The sequence below is a fragment of the Eulemur rufifrons genome, chromosome 16 (genome assembly GCF_041146395.1).
Source record: "Eulemur rufifrons isolate Redbay chromosome 16, OSU_ERuf_1, whole genome shotgun sequence".
NCBI classification, from domain to species: Eukaryota; Metazoa; Chordata; class Mammalia; order Primates; family Lemuridae; genus Eulemur; species Eulemur rufifrons.
In genome coordinates this window covers 91,096,975-91,116,062 of record NC_090998.1, presented here as the reverse complement: position 1 = coordinate 91,116,062, position 19,088 = coordinate 91,096,975, and the positions used below count along the sequence as shown (strand labels likewise).

At 53.3% G+C, this 19,088-nt stretch overlaps 1 protein-coding gene across 3 annotated transcripts in view; it reads left to right on the top strand.

The window, feature by feature from the left end:
* Positions 1-14,021, top strand: part of ARFGAP3 (ARF GTPase activating protein 3) — a 52,244-nt gene extending 38,223 nt beyond the window's left edge. For 2 of the 3 annotated variants that reach the window (XM_069489407.1, XM_069489406.1), the window contains 5 exons: positions 1,651-1,782; positions 3,385-3,508; positions 4,941-5,031; positions 10,939-11,060; positions 12,918-14,021. In XM_069489407.1, coding sequence (XP_069345508.1) covers positions 1,651-1,782; positions 3,385-3,508; positions 4,941-5,031; positions 10,939-11,060; positions 12,918-12,935 — 487 coding nt within the window. In that variant the 3' untranslated portion in view covers positions 12,936-14,021. Of the gene's footprint in view, positions 1-1,650; positions 1,792-3,384; positions 3,509-4,940; positions 5,032-10,938; positions 11,061-12,917 lie in introns of all 3 variants that reach the window. The other variant, XM_069489405.1, reaches the window with a different exon arrangement.
* The last annotated feature ends 5,067 nt before the right edge of the window (positions 14,022-19,088 follow it).

The following is a 19,088-nucleotide window of genomic DNA, read 5'->3' as shown; positions in this document are numbered from 1 at the left end:
CAGCATGCATCCTCCATCTTTTGAACCTTCCTCTGATGTGACTTCCAGTCCCTGTGACGTCCTGGTCTGTCTTCTCTGCATGGGGGTCTCTGTTCCTCCAAGCAGCGTGCAGGGCACAGTACAGGCCCACTCAGCCACAGGGAGAGAGCCTGGTCGATTTCTAGCTGAAATACAGATGGGCTTTGAACACTGCATTTTCCTTCCTGGGGCGAAGAGGCTGGTGTAACAAGATTTGTTCTTAATGACCTTCTTTCCAAAGAAGGCAGGAGCCACGTTTAGAAATTATTTTTTCTCTGTTACTGATATAAAATCACACTATTTGCTCCAAACAGCACGTTTATCACCTACTGCTTTTTTTTTTCTCTCGGGAAAAGGAGTATAATGTTCTTAGCATTCCCCCCCAGATCTTAGCTCACCTAGGTCCCTGGCCTGTTTGTTCTCATGGGTTCTTGCTGTCCTCTCACGTTCATCTTTGGTTACCGGCCCTCTGACCGCCTCTGGTGTGACTCCTTATAGCAGAGGATCCTGGCACTCACCCTCTTTCCTTTGTGCTCCCTGTCCTTACTCTCTGGGGAAGGCCTGGATGACATTTTTTAAGGCCTCTGTATTCTCTTCCAAGTCACCTTTCCTTTCCTTTCCTGTGACCCTCCCTGGGATCTGCCTTTCTGAACGTCTTAGAATCCACCCTCATAAGGAGAGCCTGTCTTGCCGGACTGCTTCTCCACCCTGAGCTGTTGTCAGTTCTGACATGGCACATCCACCTCACCTAGCAAACTCTGTCCTGTTCCAGGCAGACATTGCTGCTCTAGGTCAAAAATTTTTCTCTAACTGCACAGGACCAAAAGCTGCCTTTGAGTGCTGCTCTCTGAGCAAAGCCCTGCTCAGTGATGCTCAGCTAATGAAGGTGTAAGTGGGCCCAGAGGTCAGCCTCTCCTGAGATGCTTACAGATCACATCAGATTCACTGCAAGCTCCGGACTGGAAGAGTATCTGCAGAATGGTCCAGGGATCAATGATCCGTAGCACTGTATCCAACTCCAGGAGGAGGTTAATCAGCTTCATTTTTATCGTTTTATCGTTTTCATTTCACGTTCTTAACACAGAAGGGACTCCAGCACGCGGCTCCTTGGATGGGGTCAGCACTCCAGGCCCCACAGCACTGTCTGTGACGTCCTAGCCAGGCAGAGCTAGACCTGAGGAAATGCAATAATGTAACCTGTGGTGGATGACATCTGGGGACGTCACGTCCAGATAGGCTGGGTTATACTGGGATAATAAACATCCCCCCAGATCGCAAGGACTTAACACAACGGCAGTTTATGGTTCATATGAAGTCAGCTGACAGTACAAGTGACTGATTGTCCAGGGACCTGTCTTCCAGGTGGCACCTGGATTGTTCAGACTGACGGAGGTTTCACCTGTCTGAGGCTGTGGCACCTGGAAGACACGACCTTCCATGCTGCAAGGGAAGAGAGGACTGGGCGGGTTGAGCATGGGCTCTTGGAAGGGCTTGGAAATGACACACCATAAGTCTGCTCCTGTGCCACTGGCCAGACCTGGTCGTCCCCTTGGTCCCAGAAGTGAGAGAAACTGACGTTAGTGAGTGTGAGTAAGGGCCTCCGAAGTCACCATTGTATTCTTGCTCACACAGGTACTTCGACGAGCCACTGGAGTTAAGGGGAAGTTCATTTTCTAGCTGGGATGACAGTTCAGATTCCTATTGGAAAAAAGAAACCAGCAAAGATACCGAAACAGTTCTGAAAACCACAGGCTATTCTGACAGGTATGAACGGTAAAACTTTGGGGTTGTAATGGTAAACCCATACGTCTCTGGGAAAAAAATGACTGATAATATGATGACGTGAAAATCTCTTATAAGACTAGTAAATGATTTCGTTCTATTTCAGGCATATTCTTGTTGTTTTAAATGAGTGATTCTAAATTGGAGGTGCACATCAGAATCCTCTGTGGGCCTTGTAAGAAACATGTATGTGGAGGCCTCTGCCCTGGACATTCTGATCCGTAGTCAGGGATAGCCTAGTGCAGGAAGGTGTCACTTTTGCCCCCATTTTAAGGTATTATGGGCATAGTAAAATTTATCTTTTTTAGATTATAATTCTGCGAGGTTTTTTTTCTTTTTTATGTAGTTCTGCAAGTTTTGACAAGCACATACAGTCATATAACTACCACCAAAACCAAGATACAGAACAGTTCTATCACCCCCCAAAAGTCCCCTATGCCTGTGGTCCCCAACCCCTGGGCCATGGCCTGGTGCTCGGCCTTTTAGGAGCTGGTCTGCACAGCCCCACCTGAGCTCTACGTGCTCCCAGCTGCCCCCCATTCGTGGAAAAATTGTCTTCCATGAAACCAGTCCCTGGTGCCAGAAAGGTTGGGAACCGCTGCCCTATGCCCTTTGTAGTCACTCCTCCCCTCCCCCAGCCCCTGGCCACCACTGGTCTGTTTTCTGGCCTTGTGATTTTGCCTTTCCCAGAATGTCATATAAATGGAGTCCTACGGTAGCCGCCTTTCTCGTCTGGCTGCTTTACCTTGTCCTGGTACGTTGATGGGGACTCAGGCACGCTGTTGCGTTCATTCCTCTTCATTGCTGAGTTCGTTTATCTGTTCTCTGTTGAAGGACTGTCTCCAGTTTTTGGTGATCATGAATGAAGGACTATGTAATTTATTGCCCAAATCAGGGAGCTTTTGAGAGTGCAGGGGGACACTACGAGTATGTTGGGACAACAGGTGTAACCTGAGATTGTCCCACGTAACTGGGATGCACCGTTCCTCATGCTACAATCCTATGTAATGCAGAGCAGTGTTCTGTGGATATTACAGTGCATTCAGTATTTATTAGCTGATTTGAAATTTGAAATAACAGGCCCATCCTAAACAAGAAATCCTTCAAATGTTGTGTGGTTTGGACATTTGTTCATTTTTATTAGAATTTTTAGGCTTTTTTAAGTGGCCTGAAATCCTTTTACAAAATTTACTGCCGTTGGCTTTTATTACCACATGTTCTCTTTTTTTTTTTTTTATTTTGTTCCTCAATGTCCTCACTCCAGAGATACCACATGTTCTCAGTTATAAGTGGGACCAAAATAATGTGTACGCTTGGACACAGAGTGGAATAATAGACATTGGAGACTCGGTGGGCTGAGAGGGTCGGGGGGTGAGGGATGAAAAATTACTTAACGGGCACAGTGTACACTGTAGCCCAGACTTTGCAATGATGCATTATATCCATGTAGCAAAACTGTGCCCCCAATCTATAAAAATTGCAAAATTAAAAAAAATGAACCAGCACATGTATATACTATAAATGAGAAGCACATTTGCCTCACCTGAAATGAGTTTGACCTACGTTGGCTGTTTTTCACGGCAGACCTACTGCTCGACGCAAGCCAGATCATGAGCCAGTTGAAAGCACAGATGAGGCCCAGAAGAAGTTTGGAAACGTCAAGGCCATTTCATCAGATATGTACTTTGGAAAGCAAGCCCAGGCTGACGTAAGGGTCCAGAGAGTTTCTGTGGGGGCCCCATGGAGCAGGAAGGAAGTGTGGGTGTGGGCGTTGTGGGAGGAGGGGACCCTGCGTGAGATGGGCTCAGGCTGCTGGAGACCCCTGGCCGGAGAGTGCTGGAGCCAGGACTCGAACCCAGATCTGTCTGACTGATCCTCTGCCTGTCGCCTCGGTAAGAGGAGAGCTTGGGAGACAGGGACCGAGTCTCATCGTTCTCTTACTCCTCTCTCAGTGTTCTGTGTAGCCATTAATCAGTAAATTCTGAGCAGATTGTGGGTGATTTTTGATACAGTGATACAGCTGTGATTTAATAATTTTTAAGCATAGTTAAATGAAGCACACAGATGTTTTCTTTTTAAAAAAATTTTTTCAGCCTGAGCAAGAGTGAGACCCCGTCTCTACTGAAAATAGAAAAAATTAGCCAGGTGTGGTGGCTTGTGCCTATAGCCCCAGTTACCTGGGAGGCTGAGGCAGGAGAATTGCCTGAGCCCAGGAGTTTAGTTTGAGATTGCTATGAGCTAGGCTGATGCCTCGGCACTCTAGCCTGGGCAACAGAGCAAGACTCCGTCTCAAAAAAAAAAAAAATCTTTTTTTTTTATTTTAATTTTTTTGTATAAACAGGTCTCACTTTGCTCAAGCTGGTCTCAAACTTCTGGTTTCAAGCAATCCTCCCACCTCAGCTTCCCAAAGTACTAGGGTTACAGGCATGAGCCACCGTGCCCAGCCAGATACGTTTTTTGGGAGTAGATATATTTATTTTCAGGTGGATGCCTTTTCTCAGAAATGTTAATGAGTTCATCTTAGTGGAGTCTTGCTATACGGTAAGACTCAGGTGGACATGGAAAGGTTCGGGTTCCCCTCTCACCTGCAGCACTGGCGTGCTCATGCAGAACTCCCGGAGACACGTGTTACTGCCAGGCTTCCAAGACTACACGGAGAATGATTTCCTAACGGGTGCTGAGTGTGTTTTGCAGCAGCAGAACTTTCACCATCATTTTGTGGGTAGAGTTGCCTCTTGGCCATTCCTCCAGCCCCTATAATTTGCCTTGTTTTAAAGTTGATGACATTCAAGTTCAGTTATAAAATAGTGTGGTGGGCCTTGGAAGAGGGCCTGGGAGTGGCCTTTCCTGGCAGCTGCTGGAAGCAGCACAAGAGAGGGGTGCCGTGTCCCCGCTCACACTGAGCGCTGTTGGCCAGGGTGTGGTATGTTGATCTGTCCACCTGTGACCTGCCTCCTGTCCAGGACATGAGCTTCGTGCTGTCCGCCAGGGCCCGGCCGTGGGGGTGGCATTCACTAACTCTTGGAGAGACAGAGCCTAGGAGGACAAATATTTCAAATGACAGCTCTTTGGTGATTCTCTGTGTAAAACTGCTCATGAGTTTTTGGATTCTAATGTTTCCTTTTCCTTGTCTTCTCCAGTATGAAACCAGGGCCCGGCTGGAGCGGCTCTCGGCGAGTTCCTCCATAAGCTCGGCTGACCTGTTCGATGAGCAGAGGAAGCAGCCAGCAGGTGATGGGGGCACCGGGTGAGGGTTGGTCTGCAGCATGAACACATTGGTTTGGACAGGACTTTTCCCTTTTCCAGGACATTTTAGCAGCCATTACTTGATGCTCTTATCTCTGCTGTAAGTCAGGTAGAGCAGAAGTTAGTATTCCAGGCTTCACGTGTAAGGAGACCAAACCATGAAATTTAAGCAATATCCCCAGCGTAACCTGGCTAGTCATTGTCAGAGATGAGTGTTTTCTACCATAGCGTGAACGTGGTGTCAAATCCCATGTGGTGTCTTAGCGTTGGAGGTGGGTGGCCCCGGGCTCCCTGTGACGCCAACCACTCCACAGCTGTGAGCGCTGGAGGGTATTACGGCACTTTTAGCCTCAGTCTCCTCCTCTGTAAGGTGGGGAGATGATGCCTGCTGCACAGGGTTGTGAGGCTCGGGTGAGATGCTGTGTGTAAAGTGTCCCACCCCGTGTCTGGCACGCGGCAGGTGCCTCCCTCGTAGGTACCAAGGCTGGGCAGAGGTGACTCCACCAGGGTCAGTCCTCCAGGGAAGGCCGGACGCAGCTTTGGAAGTGGGCAGGCAGAGAGGAATTGCCTGCCTCCCCCATCCCTCTCTAGGTTCAGACCCCAGTGAGCTGGTGTCTGGTCATCCCAGGGCTGGGCAAGGATGAAGCGACCTGTGAGCCCAGGCGGGGTCCTCTGATCGCGGGCCCCTCACACGCCATCCAGAACTGCACCACCCTCTTCTTCCACCTCTGCTCCCCTAGAGTCAGGAAGGCCTTGAGAGAGTGCCCCACACCGGCACCACCCTCTTCTTCCACCTCTGCTCCCCTAGAGTCAGGAAGGCCTTGAGAGAGTGCCCCACACCGGCCGCTGCCAGGCCCGCAGGTGTGAGGGAGCTCTGTGGTTGACATTAAAGGGGCAGCGCCCTCTGAGGTCATTTCAGGAATCCACTTGTCAGCAGGAGAGCCAAGGGGAGGGAGGACTCAGGAGCCAGGCATTCTGGGCCTGGAGCCCTCCACACCCCTTGCTTCCAGCCCTAGAGCTGGGTGTGGTTCTAGGAAGGCCATAAGGTGGCCAATGTGGACACCACTTGGCCTTACAGCACAGAAAACAACTGTTTTCTGAGCCCCAAGAGAAACAGCCTCAACAGAGAAGGTCTGACTGTCTGGGACATTCCGTGCTGAGGTTTGGGATGTTAGAGACCCGTTGTGGCTGTGGCGTGCACCGCCAGGTTGCTGTGCTAGAGTGGGAGGGAGCGTTCTAGCTGGGTGGCACCTGGTGAACCAGGGCTGTGTACTAGCAGAGCAGCCGGCAGAGTGAACAGCCAGTGGGCAGAGAGGCAGGTGGCCCTTCAAGGAGCCAGGGACCAGGGCCAGAGTGGGCAAGCTCAGCATGTCTGTGACCAGTGTGGGCGGGTGGGGGGGTACAGGGGGCACAGCTGAGGCCATGGCTCCTGTGAGCCACTCTCTGGGCAGGCGCACACCCTGTGCCTTCTTCCCCACCCCCAACCTCAAGCAGAGTGACCTGTTGCCCTTGGTCAGCCATGTGCCAACTGGGCATTCCCTGCGTCTTGGTGGGGACAGTGAGGCTCATTGGCTTGTGTTCTCATCTCCAAATTTTCCATACCCTGGCCTTTTGTCAGGACACTAGTCTTTTGTGACCGCCCCATACAAAGAGATGCGATGGCCGCCTTTGGAGGGACCCTACTCCCAGCCCCGCTGTCCCCAGGGATCAGTGCTGGGCCACCTCGCAGAGCCCTGGGGTAGCTGGCAGGTCAGTCCAGAGACCTGTGTTGTAGAAAATCCACTTCCTCGGTGCATGCTTTTGTAATTCAAGTCGCTGGGAGTTTTACTCTGAAACATTATTATTTGTTTAAAACAAACAAAAAAAAGGTTAGGGATCAAATGAGAGCAGTCTTCCCAGTGGTCGGAGGAAAGCTGTGGCCAGCATGTGTTTACCCTCCTCTTCCCTTGGAGGGAACAGTAGAAAACTAAGGTCCGTTAAGTGTTTTGACCATGTGTGGGTCCCGGACAAACTGGTCAGTGGGGCGCGAGGCCATCCAGAGACCTTGTCCCCTGCCCTGCCAGCCAGTCGGTTGCCTGGCAGGGCTCGCCCTCCCTCCCCTGCCTCCGTCCCAGACCCTAATGGTTCAGACTGTACTGTCCTCTTGCTGCATCTTCCGTGGGGGGGTGGGGGGGTCATCATAAACGATGCTTTAATAACCGCCGGAAATGTAAGCACATCAACAGCCTTTATTAAATATTTACTTTTTATTTAGAGTGCATTTCAGCAAAGAGCAAAAGCTGGTCTTTAGACACTATTCTGAAACTATTCTGTGTTCCTAATCTTTGAGTGTTCCCCTTGTGTGTGCAATGTCAGTGTCATTAAGTAGATCACAGTAGACCTTTATAGTTCCTTTGAAGGGGAAGAAATAAAAAAGGAAGTTCCAATTTGAAATGCCTTCTGGTGAGGAAAGATGCTTCCTGGGGATGTGGTCTAACCCAGGAGCACGGTCATGCCCTTCAGTCGCTGAAGGCCCGAGTGGCACACGCGTGTAAGTGCCCACAGCCGGCCCGGCCCAGCGGCAGCCCCTGTGGTCACTCCAGGGAGCCGGGTTGGCGGGGGCCGGGGGACTGCTGTCTGCTGGGCACTGTCTCAGGCGGGTGGGGAGGGGGCACTCGGGCACCAGGTGACAGAGCACAGGTAGCTTGGTGAGAGCCACATCACAACAAAAAAGCTTGAAACCGGCTGCCCCTCCGTACATCTCCTTCCAGTCTGCCTGGGAGAGCCAGAGGCGCCGCAGCCCCTTCGTTCCTGGACACGCGGCGGGTTGTTGCATTTGTCCTCTGCAACTCGAGGGCCCCTTGGCCCCTTCTTGTCTCCCTGCTGTGGCCCAGAGTCGGGGAGGGGGAGCGTGCCTCTGCGGGCTCCAGGTCCCCGAAGCACCGCACCGCGCTCGTCTGCAGCCGGGTGATTGGTTTGGCGGCTGCTGCACGCGCTTGTCAGACGTCACGGCTGTGCATGGCCTTGGCAGCTGAGGTGCAGGCTCGTGGGTTCAGCAAGTCGCTGTCTGTTACGCCTGTCGCAGAAGTAGCCATTAGAGAGCTTTTGTTCGTTACTAAACTTGTTCTCATAATCTTGGAAATACTTTTTCTCTTGATTTGTCTCCATTTCAGGGAAATTGGAACACGGTATCCATTAAAAATTCATATTTTAAGGAGCCTGGGAGTCCTCCTGGACTGTTCCCCCCCCCTCCTCGCCGCCAGCACACCACAGGCCTCTGCGCCGCTCCCAGGCGTCAGTGAGTCCGCACACCTGCCTGCACTATGGCCACAGCCCCTGCTTGGTCCTCCTGCTCTGTCCTGCCTGCCCCCCGCCCCTCTCCTCACTCCTCCCAGAACGCAGTCCGGGCCCCGCCCAGCACCCGCCTTTCAGGACCATCTTGCCGTTGGCCTTTCCAGCCTCGTTACCGTGGTTTGCTGCTTGTGGCTGGCTCCAGCTTGGTGGCTTGAGCTTATGGCACACTGGGCTCTCTTGGGCCTCAGAGCCTGGAACGCTCCTCCCCATCTATCCAGACAGCTCCACCCCCACACCTGGGCCGGCTAAGCCCTTTGTGCCAGCCTGTGCCTTACCCTGGCGGTGAGGCCACCGACGACTGTCTCCCCCAGCTGGACTGGGAGTTCTCCGGGTGTGGGACCTGTGCCCTCTTCATTTCTATGCCCTTGGCCCCCGACAGCCCGGTGGAGGAAGCCCCCAGCAAGTGTTTGGTGAACGCAGGGATAGCTGGTGACAGATGAACCAAGGGTCCCGCTGAGCGGGGGCCTGCCTCCCGTCCAGCGCAGATGGTCTCGTGGCCCGGGCCAGGCTGCAGTGATGACGTGTTCCGCTTCCCGCACGAGCTTTAAGAGCTAGTGTGTGTGTGTTACCATGTTTCTTCCCTGTGTGGTTGCCAAGGAAGCTCGAATTAAGAGGTGGCCCCATGGGCCTGGATCCCAAGTGATTGCGACAAGCAGAACCCCTGCCGACTCGCATTGGGCACAGCAGACTTCAGTTGCAATTTTTTGTTAGTGCAGTGTCACCTGTCCTGTCCTGACTGATACAGAGCCTTCCCCCAGCTGCCAACCACTGCGGGGCTCAGCTTCCCCTCCGTCTCAGAGAAAGGAGCCCCCATCTTCCTGGTGACTCAAACCAGAATCCTGGGAATCATCTGTAATCTCTGTCCTTCCCAGCCTCCCTCAGCCGCCTGGTCAGTGCACCCCGCGACAGCTGCCTCCTCAGGACACGCAGACCTGTCCTCTCCTGATCCCCACTGCCACCTGCACCCGCTTAGGCTCAGCTACCGCCCCACCTGCCTGGACCCCTGGCAGCTGGCTCCCAGCTGCCCACCCGTGTTTGCTCTGTGTCCCTTCCGGACAACACAGGTCATACTTGAGTGATGTTATCAGTTAATTGTCATTTTCCCCAGTGGGTGGTGGGCCATGGAAAAGCAGATCTGTGGCGGTGTCCTCAGTACCCGGCACACTGCAGGTATTATGGAAACAGGTGGTCTGTGGGTCAGCGACCCTTTTCCCGAGCAGGTGGCTGGAGGTGTCATTTTCCAGAGGCCATTGTAGAACCTGAGTGCACTTGGGCTGTCTTTGCTGCCACGTGTCCCCTGCAGCCTGCCTGCGCAGCCCTCGGGAGAGACAGCACCCAGAGCCTGTGAACGGTGCTGGGCTTCTGCTGTCGTTGGCAAAGGCCTGCGAAATTCTAAGCAGTCAGCCGGGGGTGGGGAGGAGAGGGCCCCGCGGCTGTGCTGGGCCTGGGCACAGTGCTATGAGGGGTGCACTGTCTCTTCCAGGCAAGATCAGTGCTGAACGTTAACCCGCTGGTTCTGTTTTGTTCTTAGCAAGACACCTGGCCGAGGGTTTCTGTTTTGTATGGGGCAGGTGGTGTCGTGTGGGGCCCAGGGGAGAGCTGGGCTTGGCTACCCCTGAGGGCCTCCAGGGTTTGCATTCAGCTCACAGTCGCTGAGCCCTTCTCGCATCTCACAACAACTGTGTGACAGAAGTTTATTATGAACCTTGGTTATGTGTGATGACACTGACAATCTTTACCTACGTTGGTGGCAATAATGGTGATGTTTATGTCAGGGCAACCAAAACATAAGCAAGAGAAACCCAGCTAACACTAGCCCGAGTAAAGTAGGCAGAAGTGTGGACTTCAGTGCTTGGGAAGTCTGGCTACCAAGTCACAGTCAGGCAGCACCAAGGGACAGACTCGCCTATTTGGCTCACCTCCCAGGATGAGCCTCATTCGCTTGTATAAGCTTCCTCTGTCTGAGTGAGTGGGAGGGGGGGCAACTATAGTCACAGACAGCTGCAGCTTCACTTTGTCCCTGCCGGTAACCCCAGAGCAAGCAAATGTCTCCTCCCCTTTGAGTATACATGAATCCCAGGGAAGGCTCTGATTGGTCAGGCCTGGATCATGTGCCCACCCCTATGGAAGGGGAGAGGGGAGAGGGGGTCCCCAGAGGAAGTGAAGAGTACTTTTACCTAAAGGAGGAGGAAGCAATGCTGAGCAGACTGAAGCCATCAATATCTGCCCGTCTGCCCCTGGGGAGTCCTTACCTGCCAGGACTGTGCAAAGCACCTTGAGGAAACAGGCCCTGAGAGGGCAAGGAAGTTCTTCAGAGGCAGTGCCAGGATTTGAACCCATGGTGGTGTTAAGACCCCTGTACTACCCCTTCTCTCGCATGGGGTCTCGCAACTAGTTCGGGGTTGGGCTGGCACTTCAACCCCAGTCCTGACCCCACTGCAGGGCCCTCTCCCTCAGCCACAGCCGCTGCTTGTGAGGAAGCAGGAGGGGTGGGATCTGGGTTCTCTGAAGCCATCGAGCGCCGTGGCAGTGACGCCAGCGTCTGCTCTGTGTGTGCAGGGAACTACAGCCTCTCCAGCGTGCTGCCCAATGCCCCCGACATGGCACAGTTCAAGCAGGGAGTGAGGTCCGTTGCTGGAAAACTCTCTGTCTTTGCGAACGGAGTCATGACTTCAATTCAGGTCAGTGAAACGGGGTTGGCGCTCGCTGAGTGTGACGGTTCATCATTTTGAAAATGAGATTTAATTTAGCCTACTCTTCCACTGCTGGAAAATTAAATTGTATATTATTTGATTTATATGTTTACTACAGTATAACCCAGGACATTATGAAAATCAGAAATTACAATTTTATATTTGTTTAAAATTTTCTAATTTATGACTCTAGGGGAATTATTACAGGAGTTGATCATTATCCCACTTTTTTCTAAATTGGAACACAGAAATATTTAGAAGAAAATTTAAATTATCCATAATCCCACTTTACAGGGATAACTTCTGTTAATATTTTGCTATATTTTTAGTTGTAGATTTCTAAGCATATCTAAAAAAAGATTTTCTTTCAGCTCTTTAAAAAAAATAAATAAAAAGAAAAGTAAAGAAAAAAATAGTTTTATGGATTCGAGACAGAGTCTCCTCTGTCGCCCAGGCTGGAGTGCTGTGGCGTCATCGCAGCTCACTGCAGCCTCAAACTCCTGGGCTCAAGCAATCCTCCTGCCTCAGCCTCCCGAGTAGCTGGGACTACAGGCGCATGCCACCACGTGTGGCTAATTTTTCTATTTTTTGTAAAGATGGGGTCACACTCTTGCTCAGGCTGGTCTCGAACTCCTGACCTCAAGTGATCTTCCCGCCTTGGCCTCCTCGAGTGCTGGGATTGCAGTCATGAAGCACGGCACCCACTGGCCAAAAAATAGATTTCTAAGCATATCTTTCTATACTTATCTTCTTAAAATTAAAAAGCGATTATATTGTATATGTGGTTTTATATCTCACTTTTCTCCATAATGTTATGAGCATTTTCATATAGGTAAAAATTCTTCTGAAATGACATTATGTTGAGTGAAAATACATACAATTTATCTATCTACTCCCCAAGTTGGGCATTTAGATTGTATTTCAGTCTTTTAAATAAGGGACGATGGGGCCTTTTTGTTAGGACAAGAGCCTGTTCGCCATTGTGTGGTGAATGAACCTTGCTCTCACTCTGTAAACCTATCTTGTCCTTCCTCAATAAATGTCATTTCACACTTGCAAAAAAAAGGAAGAGGGGACATACCGGTACATACAAAAGGCGTGTTTCTTGCACCTTGTGGTCTCCGTCGAGCCATTTGCAGGCTTCTGTTACTAGTGTGAACGGTGGCCGGAGGGAGGGGAGACTCCGCCCTGGGCAGCCCCGGCTGTGGGCTGGCGGCGTGTGGAGGCGCTTCCCGCCGTGAGCGTGCCCTCAGCCCCAGACACACGCTGCTCTTTCATGTCCCTTAGGTCAGCTGAGCCCACGTCAGTCCTTCCAGGTAGAAGCGTCTCTATTTTATAGACGATCATCTCCATTTTATAGGTTAGTCCCTTTTTATTAAAATATCCCCATTTTACAGGTGAAGAAACAGAGGCACAGAGAGGTTAAATCACTTCCACAAGATCACTATCTGAGCCAAAATTTTAGTTTCTAACCCCGATTTGTTCCTCGGTCCTCCCATCACGCTTGCTTCCCAGAGGGTTCCCATGTGGCCTCGGGCCTGCTAGGCGCCGCTGCTCGCCCGGGTGCTCTGCTCCCTGCACACAGGCCCAGGGCCGTGGCTCGGTGCCAGAGGCAAGATGTGAATCCCAGGCGGGTCCCAAAGCCCAAGCGCGGCCCTCAGCCGTGGGTCGCTGCGGCGGTGCCGGCCTGCAGCCACTTGCACCCTCAGGATGCAGCGCCGCGTCAGGGCCCGGACGTGGGGTGCTCTGTGCCGGTTCATCAGCTTTGGGGACCGGAGCATTCAGTGTGGGACCGAGGGATTGATGCTGAGCGCCGATCAACTTTCGCTTTGGTTCTCTCCTTAGGATCGCTACGGTTCTTAATATCGATGTCATCGTGTGTGTTTCCTGGAGAAATTCCTCCTCTTTAAATGAAGCAGCAACCACGTCACGGGCTGCGATGAAGACCAGACAGTTTTGCAGATTGTTTTGCTACTTTTTCACATGCTTTATGTACATTTCTGATTTTTAATATTTCTTTGGAGAAATTCTTATTTTTGATGTAGTAGAGGCTTTATTGTAATTTCTATTTTGTGTTACTCCCTTCGGGCGCCCTGCTTTTGGCCCAGCCGTGCGTGTCCTGCCTTATGTTCCTGGAATCTTTAGTTCCAGCAGCTGGGCCTGGAGGCACCGGCTCCTCTCACCTCCCTGGGGACTGAGAAGCTCCGTGTGGGGGAGGAGAGGTCTCCAGGTGACACATGGGCCACCAGCTCATCTGATGCTAGATGGGCCTGCAGAAAGGACATTGACCACACACACGTCATTAGAAAGCGAGCAAAGAATAACAACAAAAGACCAAACGTGACTGGTGTCTGATTGGACAAAGGGCTTCATTTCTGTTTCTGCACATTAAGGTGATTTCAAAATAATGTTTAACGTTATTTGTCCCTTTGTAAATTGTTTATTTTGTATGATCTATAAATTTAAAAATATTTTTTAGTAAGTGCTTTTAACAAACCTCAGCATCCACATTGCCAAGGGATTAATTTTATCTTTTGACAAGGTGTTGCTGTTTGAATTTATGAGAAATGTAAGGTGAGAATTCCCCAAGTGTGTTTATAAATTGATATAGTGTACAGAATTAAAGTTGAATAAGGTAAGAAATAAAGCTACAGAAAATAGTTCAGTTTATGGGAAAATAGTAATTATAATTGGGTAGTTTCGTTAATATTTTTTATCTTAATCTTGGTTTGCAAAAAATTACAGAATGTGTATAAATGAATAAAGAAAAATAATTTGGCTGTGTTTTAGACAGCATTAGAATATATTGTTCAACACAGTAAAATATATTTGAAATTTGATGAAGCAAAAATGTGGTTTCAAATGAATATTTTGTGAATCTTTCTTAAAAGCTCAAATTTGTAGACTTCTAAATATAATAATAAACAGTTGCAGCAGATTGCGTTGCCTGTGTTTTTTTGCAAAAGCTTTGGTGATAAATCATGGTAACTCAGGGTTCACGGTATAACGGTATAACACTGCCATCCATTTGAATTATTTAATTCCAGATGGCTCTGTCCTTACTGTATGTCTGGGGCCTGAAGTGCAGTTGTCGTGAACTGGGATGTTGCCAGTAGCAGTGGCATGGTGGGTGCCCTTGTTGAAAAAGAGTGTGTGAGTCAGTCTCCCGAGAGGAGGGCCGCTAGAGAGAGCTACTACAGACTGGGCAGCTTCAACAGCAGGAATTGATTTTCCCAGTTTTAGAGGCTGGAAGTCCAAGACGAAGGTGCATCAGAGTGGGTTTCTGGTGAGGCCTCCTCTTGACTTGTAGATGGCGCCGCTTACGTGGCCTTTCCTCTGTGTGCGCGAGGGGGAGAGAGACGTCTCTGGTGTCTCTCCCTCTTCTTACGGGCCAGGGCCTCACCCTTATGGCCTCAGTTAACCTTAATCGCCTCCGTAAGGCCTTATTGCCAAATACAGTCATGTTGGGGGTTAGATCTTCCACATGTGACTTTGGGGCGGGGAGGGGGTGGGGGCGGCGTTGAGGACACAGGTCCATCCGCAGCACACGGGGTAGCCCAGCTCCAGGCTGGGCCTGGACTCGGCCTGTTGCCCATGTTCTCGTTCTCTCTCCCAGAAACCCTCCGAGGGGTGTCAATAATATTCCCGTTTCACAGAGGGGCGAATGAGACTGCCGGAGGTCGCTTCCTCTCACTGGATGTGCTCTTCCCCCGCCATTGGACCTCCTCACAGAGGGGCCGGGCAGCCCTGCCACCCCCAGGCCTTGCAGGGACACCTTTCCAGAGCTTTCTATCCAATGTCTTCAGGGCCCGGCATTGACAGGCATTTCAGAGGACACGGGGCCAAGTGCTGGACTGTGCAGGGCTCCCTCCGCTGCGGGGCAGGGGCTGGCACGGTCCCCGCAGGTGCGAGTGGGCACCCACGCGTGTGAGAGAGAGAGAGAGAACTTGTGTTCTTGGTCCGTTTATCCTTGGGCCTTGTTTTGTTTTATTATGTAATCATTTTTCATGAGTGCTTCATATTATTAAAGATGTTAATATTTGTATCAAAATACATTTTGGTCTATTGATTAAAGAAGAAAATGGTGAAGTGACAATCCTGGTGGAAACCAGCCTTGTTAAAAGGATTTGTTCTGTAAAATTTGGATTCAGTCAAAAGGCCACACTGGGATCCAGAGGCCACATGTGGCCCCCAGGCCGCAGGTTCCCCACCCACAAGTGGTGCTTATCGTGTGTTTGTTCCTGAGAACGAAGCCAGTGAGGGCCGGTGGTGGCTCTGGACCTCTGTGCCTAGAGGGACTGGGCAAGGGGGGTGGGGTTGATTTACAGCCTTTCCCAGAACAAATTCTCTTAAAATCGCCTGAAAGCCCTGCTGGGAACGTAGGTAACGGCTAACAGGCGTAACTGGAGCCGTGGGCGCTGCCTCAGGGCCTTCCCTGTGCGCCTGGACCCGGCAGAGATCAAAGGAGGGAGAGAGGAGTCGGCGACTCTGACAACCGGGAGGCCAGGGCCTCCCGCCCCAGGGAAACTGAGGCCCCTCGACTGCCCCCACCCCCACAAGCCCTGCGCCACAGTCCCCACTCCCGGCTCGAAGGCCTGGGACAGCCACAGACCGGACACACGGAGCACCTGCTCCCCCACCCTTGTCCTCCCGCCCTTCTAGATGCTCAGGCTGCAAACCTGTGGGCACCCCCCCCCCCGGAGTGCGCCCAGCGTCGGCCGCAGCTCATAGGCCACCACATGCCATCCCGCTGGAGCTGGTGCCTCCTTGCTGGCCCCTGCCCTCTCCTCTCACTGTGGCCCGAGGGTCAGGCCACATCACTTCCAGAACCCTGCAGGGCCCTGTTCAGAGCACACACTGAGCTCCTGCCCCCTCCCTGGCCACACTGGCCTCCCGGGCGTTCTCGGAGGTGCCAGGGCTCCCACCTCAGTTCACGCAATGGCCCTGGTCTCCCCGTGAAGCTGCAGCCCTCCTGGCACTTCCGTCCGCCCTGCCTGTGCCCCTCCTGCCACTCAGCTCCTCGCCGGTCCTCTGCCCATTGCCCTCCTTGCCCGGAACACAAGCGCCCTGTGACAGGCCTGCTCACCGGTGCTGCCCGGAAGTGTGGCTGGCACACAGTGGGTCCTCAGCGAGAACTTCCAGTGGAGGAATGTCCTCCCGGCCAGTGGAGGCTGATGTGCAGGGGTGGCGGAAAGCCGGGCCGGAGGATGGCCGGCAGGACGCTGGGGCTGAGCCCGCCAAGAGCTGCACAATTACCCCTCCCTCCTGTTCCAGGCGCTTTTGTTAGCCCTATGCTCACGTGGTCCCTTTCCCTGTCCCTGCCCCGCCCCGACATGCATGGACATCCAGTGCCATAAAAGGCAGGTGGCTGCAGTGGGCCGGCAAGGGCATCCTCGTGGGGAGTGGTGTCAGGGGCAGGATGATGGCTCAAGCACCCCAGCTTTGGGTTCTGGGCCTGCCTTGGGGACTGGGGTGACTGTGACCTCCCAGGGTCAGACTGCTGTGTGTCAGGCTGCTGCGGGAGGGGCTGCCTCCCCGTGGTCTCTCGGAGTCATTGTTTGCACTGTGTCCTGGGGTCAGTTTACACAGGGCCACGTGCATTCTCCTTCCACTCCGGCGGGTCCCTCTGTTTGTAGTTCTTATCCTTCTGCCCAGGTCCTTTGTCTTGCCTAAAACAAAAGCCCGGTGGCGGTATTGCCATATGTGGGCCCAGGACAGGCAGTCGGATGTCAGGGGCCTTCCCTCTGGCTCCCCCTGCTGGTCCCACAGAGGCATGGGGTCGTGCAGGGGGCGTCGGGCAGCAGGGGGGGTGCTGCCCACGGGGCTGGGAACCCCACCTGTGCCCTGGGGCCTGGCGCTGACTCCCCAGGCCCTGGGCACCCTGCTGCCCCTGCACCAGACATGACCTTGCTCCCCCAAGCCTCGGTCACTCTCTCCCACCCCGTGACCTTCCTCCTCCTCCTGTGGTCAGCCTCGCCCTTGGCTGCGCCGTTCGGTCTCCGTTTGTAGGGACACGAGAGCTCAGTGTGAGCCAAGCACACTGCCCCGGGGTCCGGCTCTGATGTTCCTGTGGGGACGCCAGACAGCCCCAGCAGCTCAGCACGGGCTGCCCCCCTCACCCCACCTCGCCCCAAGCCGGCTCCCCACAGGGCCGTGGCCTCGGTGAGAGGCGGCCCCCACCTGCCCCTGCCCAGCCCCGACCCTGCTCGGGTCACCCTGTTGCTGCCCCTCACTGCCCAAGTTCAGAGAGCCAGCGGGCCTGCAGATCCTCCCCTGGGTCCCCGGCCCCGTGGCCTCCACCCATTGCTCCTCAGATGCTGTCCTGAGCTCCTCAGCGCCCCCGAGGGTCTCCTGCCCACCCCGGCACCCCCTTGCCCTTTGCCCTTCGAGGCCCAGGGCTGCCAGGCCGTGCAGCTCCGGGCCTCTGTGAGGGCCTCTGCCCGGGAGGAGCCTGGTGTGAGGAGCAGTTTCTGCAGGCGAACAGGCTCTGGGCCGCGGCAGCTTCGTCCCTCCAATGCGGAGGGCAGCGGCACCCAGCGCTGGGAGGGTCACTGGAAACACAGGGTTTGCCGTCACAGCCCGCAGCGGTGGCACGGGTGGGGACTGGTGAGAAGGCCCCGCCATGGCCCAGGGAAGACAGTTGATGGTGACGCCACCAGGGCTGGTGGGCAGGTGGGAGGGGCGGCTGAGTCCGGCTCTGTTTCGGACCTTGAGCCAGTGGGACCTGCAGACTCGTCCAAGAGCAGTCGGGGCTGGCTCCAGGCTCAGGACGGGCCGCGGGGATGGGGCAGACACAGAGGCGAGCGGGGCTGGGAAGGAAACGGGAGTTTGGCTGTGGGTGTGTCAGCCTGAGATGCTGTTAAGTACCCAAGGGGGTCTGTGAGTCGGGGCTGGAGGTCTCATCTGGGAGCACTCAGGGTAGACATGGCTTTCGAGGGCTGGGGGATCACCCAGCGCAGGGGTGTAGACAGCAAGGAGAGACGGCACCATGGAATCCACCTATTTAGAGGTCAGAAGACAAGGAGGACACAGCAAGGAAGACAGAGGACAAGCCAAGGGGAGAAGTCCAGACACAGAGGAGTCCCAGGGCAGAGTGAGGAAGGCTTCGAATGTTCCCGGACAGTAAATGATATTTAAATAAAGTCTAAACCCATCTCCCCATGGGTCCAGCAAAGCGAAAACAGTGCTGCCATTAGTTGAGCACTTACTACGTGTCAGTTAAGGTTTGTGTCAGTTGCTGATAACAGAAAGCCCAAAACAGTGTCTCCACGTACAGAAGGGTTTGTTTCTTTCTTCCACATCACAGCACCTCAAAGTGAGCAGTCTGGGGTTGATGGGGGGCACCGCAGTGACATCAGAGACCAGGCCCCTCTGGCAATGCATTTCTCTGCTCACTTCATGGCATGACCTTCATCCACATGCTCTCAAGGCGGCTGCCCTAGCTCCAGCCACCAAGTTTGCATTCCAGGCAAGACGAAGGGAAGGACGAAGGGGCAAAAGAGTATGTGTCAGACCCCTAGCCTTTGCCTTTTGCATCTTAATGGTCAGAAATTGTCACAGGTCCACTCTGAGTTGCGAGAGGGATTAGAAAATACTGTTATTGAGCCGGCTATATTACGTTCCAGGACAAAGGTCCTCCTCGTTCTGTTAGCAAAGAACAGGTGGACAGGGGCCAGGCATGCGACTCAGCCCCCACCGCAGCCGTAAAGGGCAGTATGCGCAGATCTCGTTTAACCTCCACAGGAACTCCGCAGAGGCAGCGGCAACTCCCCATGTTACAGATGGGGAAACTGAGGTTCCCAGCTATTAAGGAGGCTGCTCACAGTCACACAGACGACCTCAGTACCCTGCCCAGACTCTGTCTTGGCCAACACAAGAAGCCACTTCTCCCAGACTCGGGGCTGAGCTCTGGCTGGGGCCACAGACTGCGGTCACCGTGGGGGCATGGGGGTGTGGCGCGCCCCGCCAGCTCTGATCCTCCTCAGGCTCTCCTCCCGCCTCCACGTGGGGACCTCC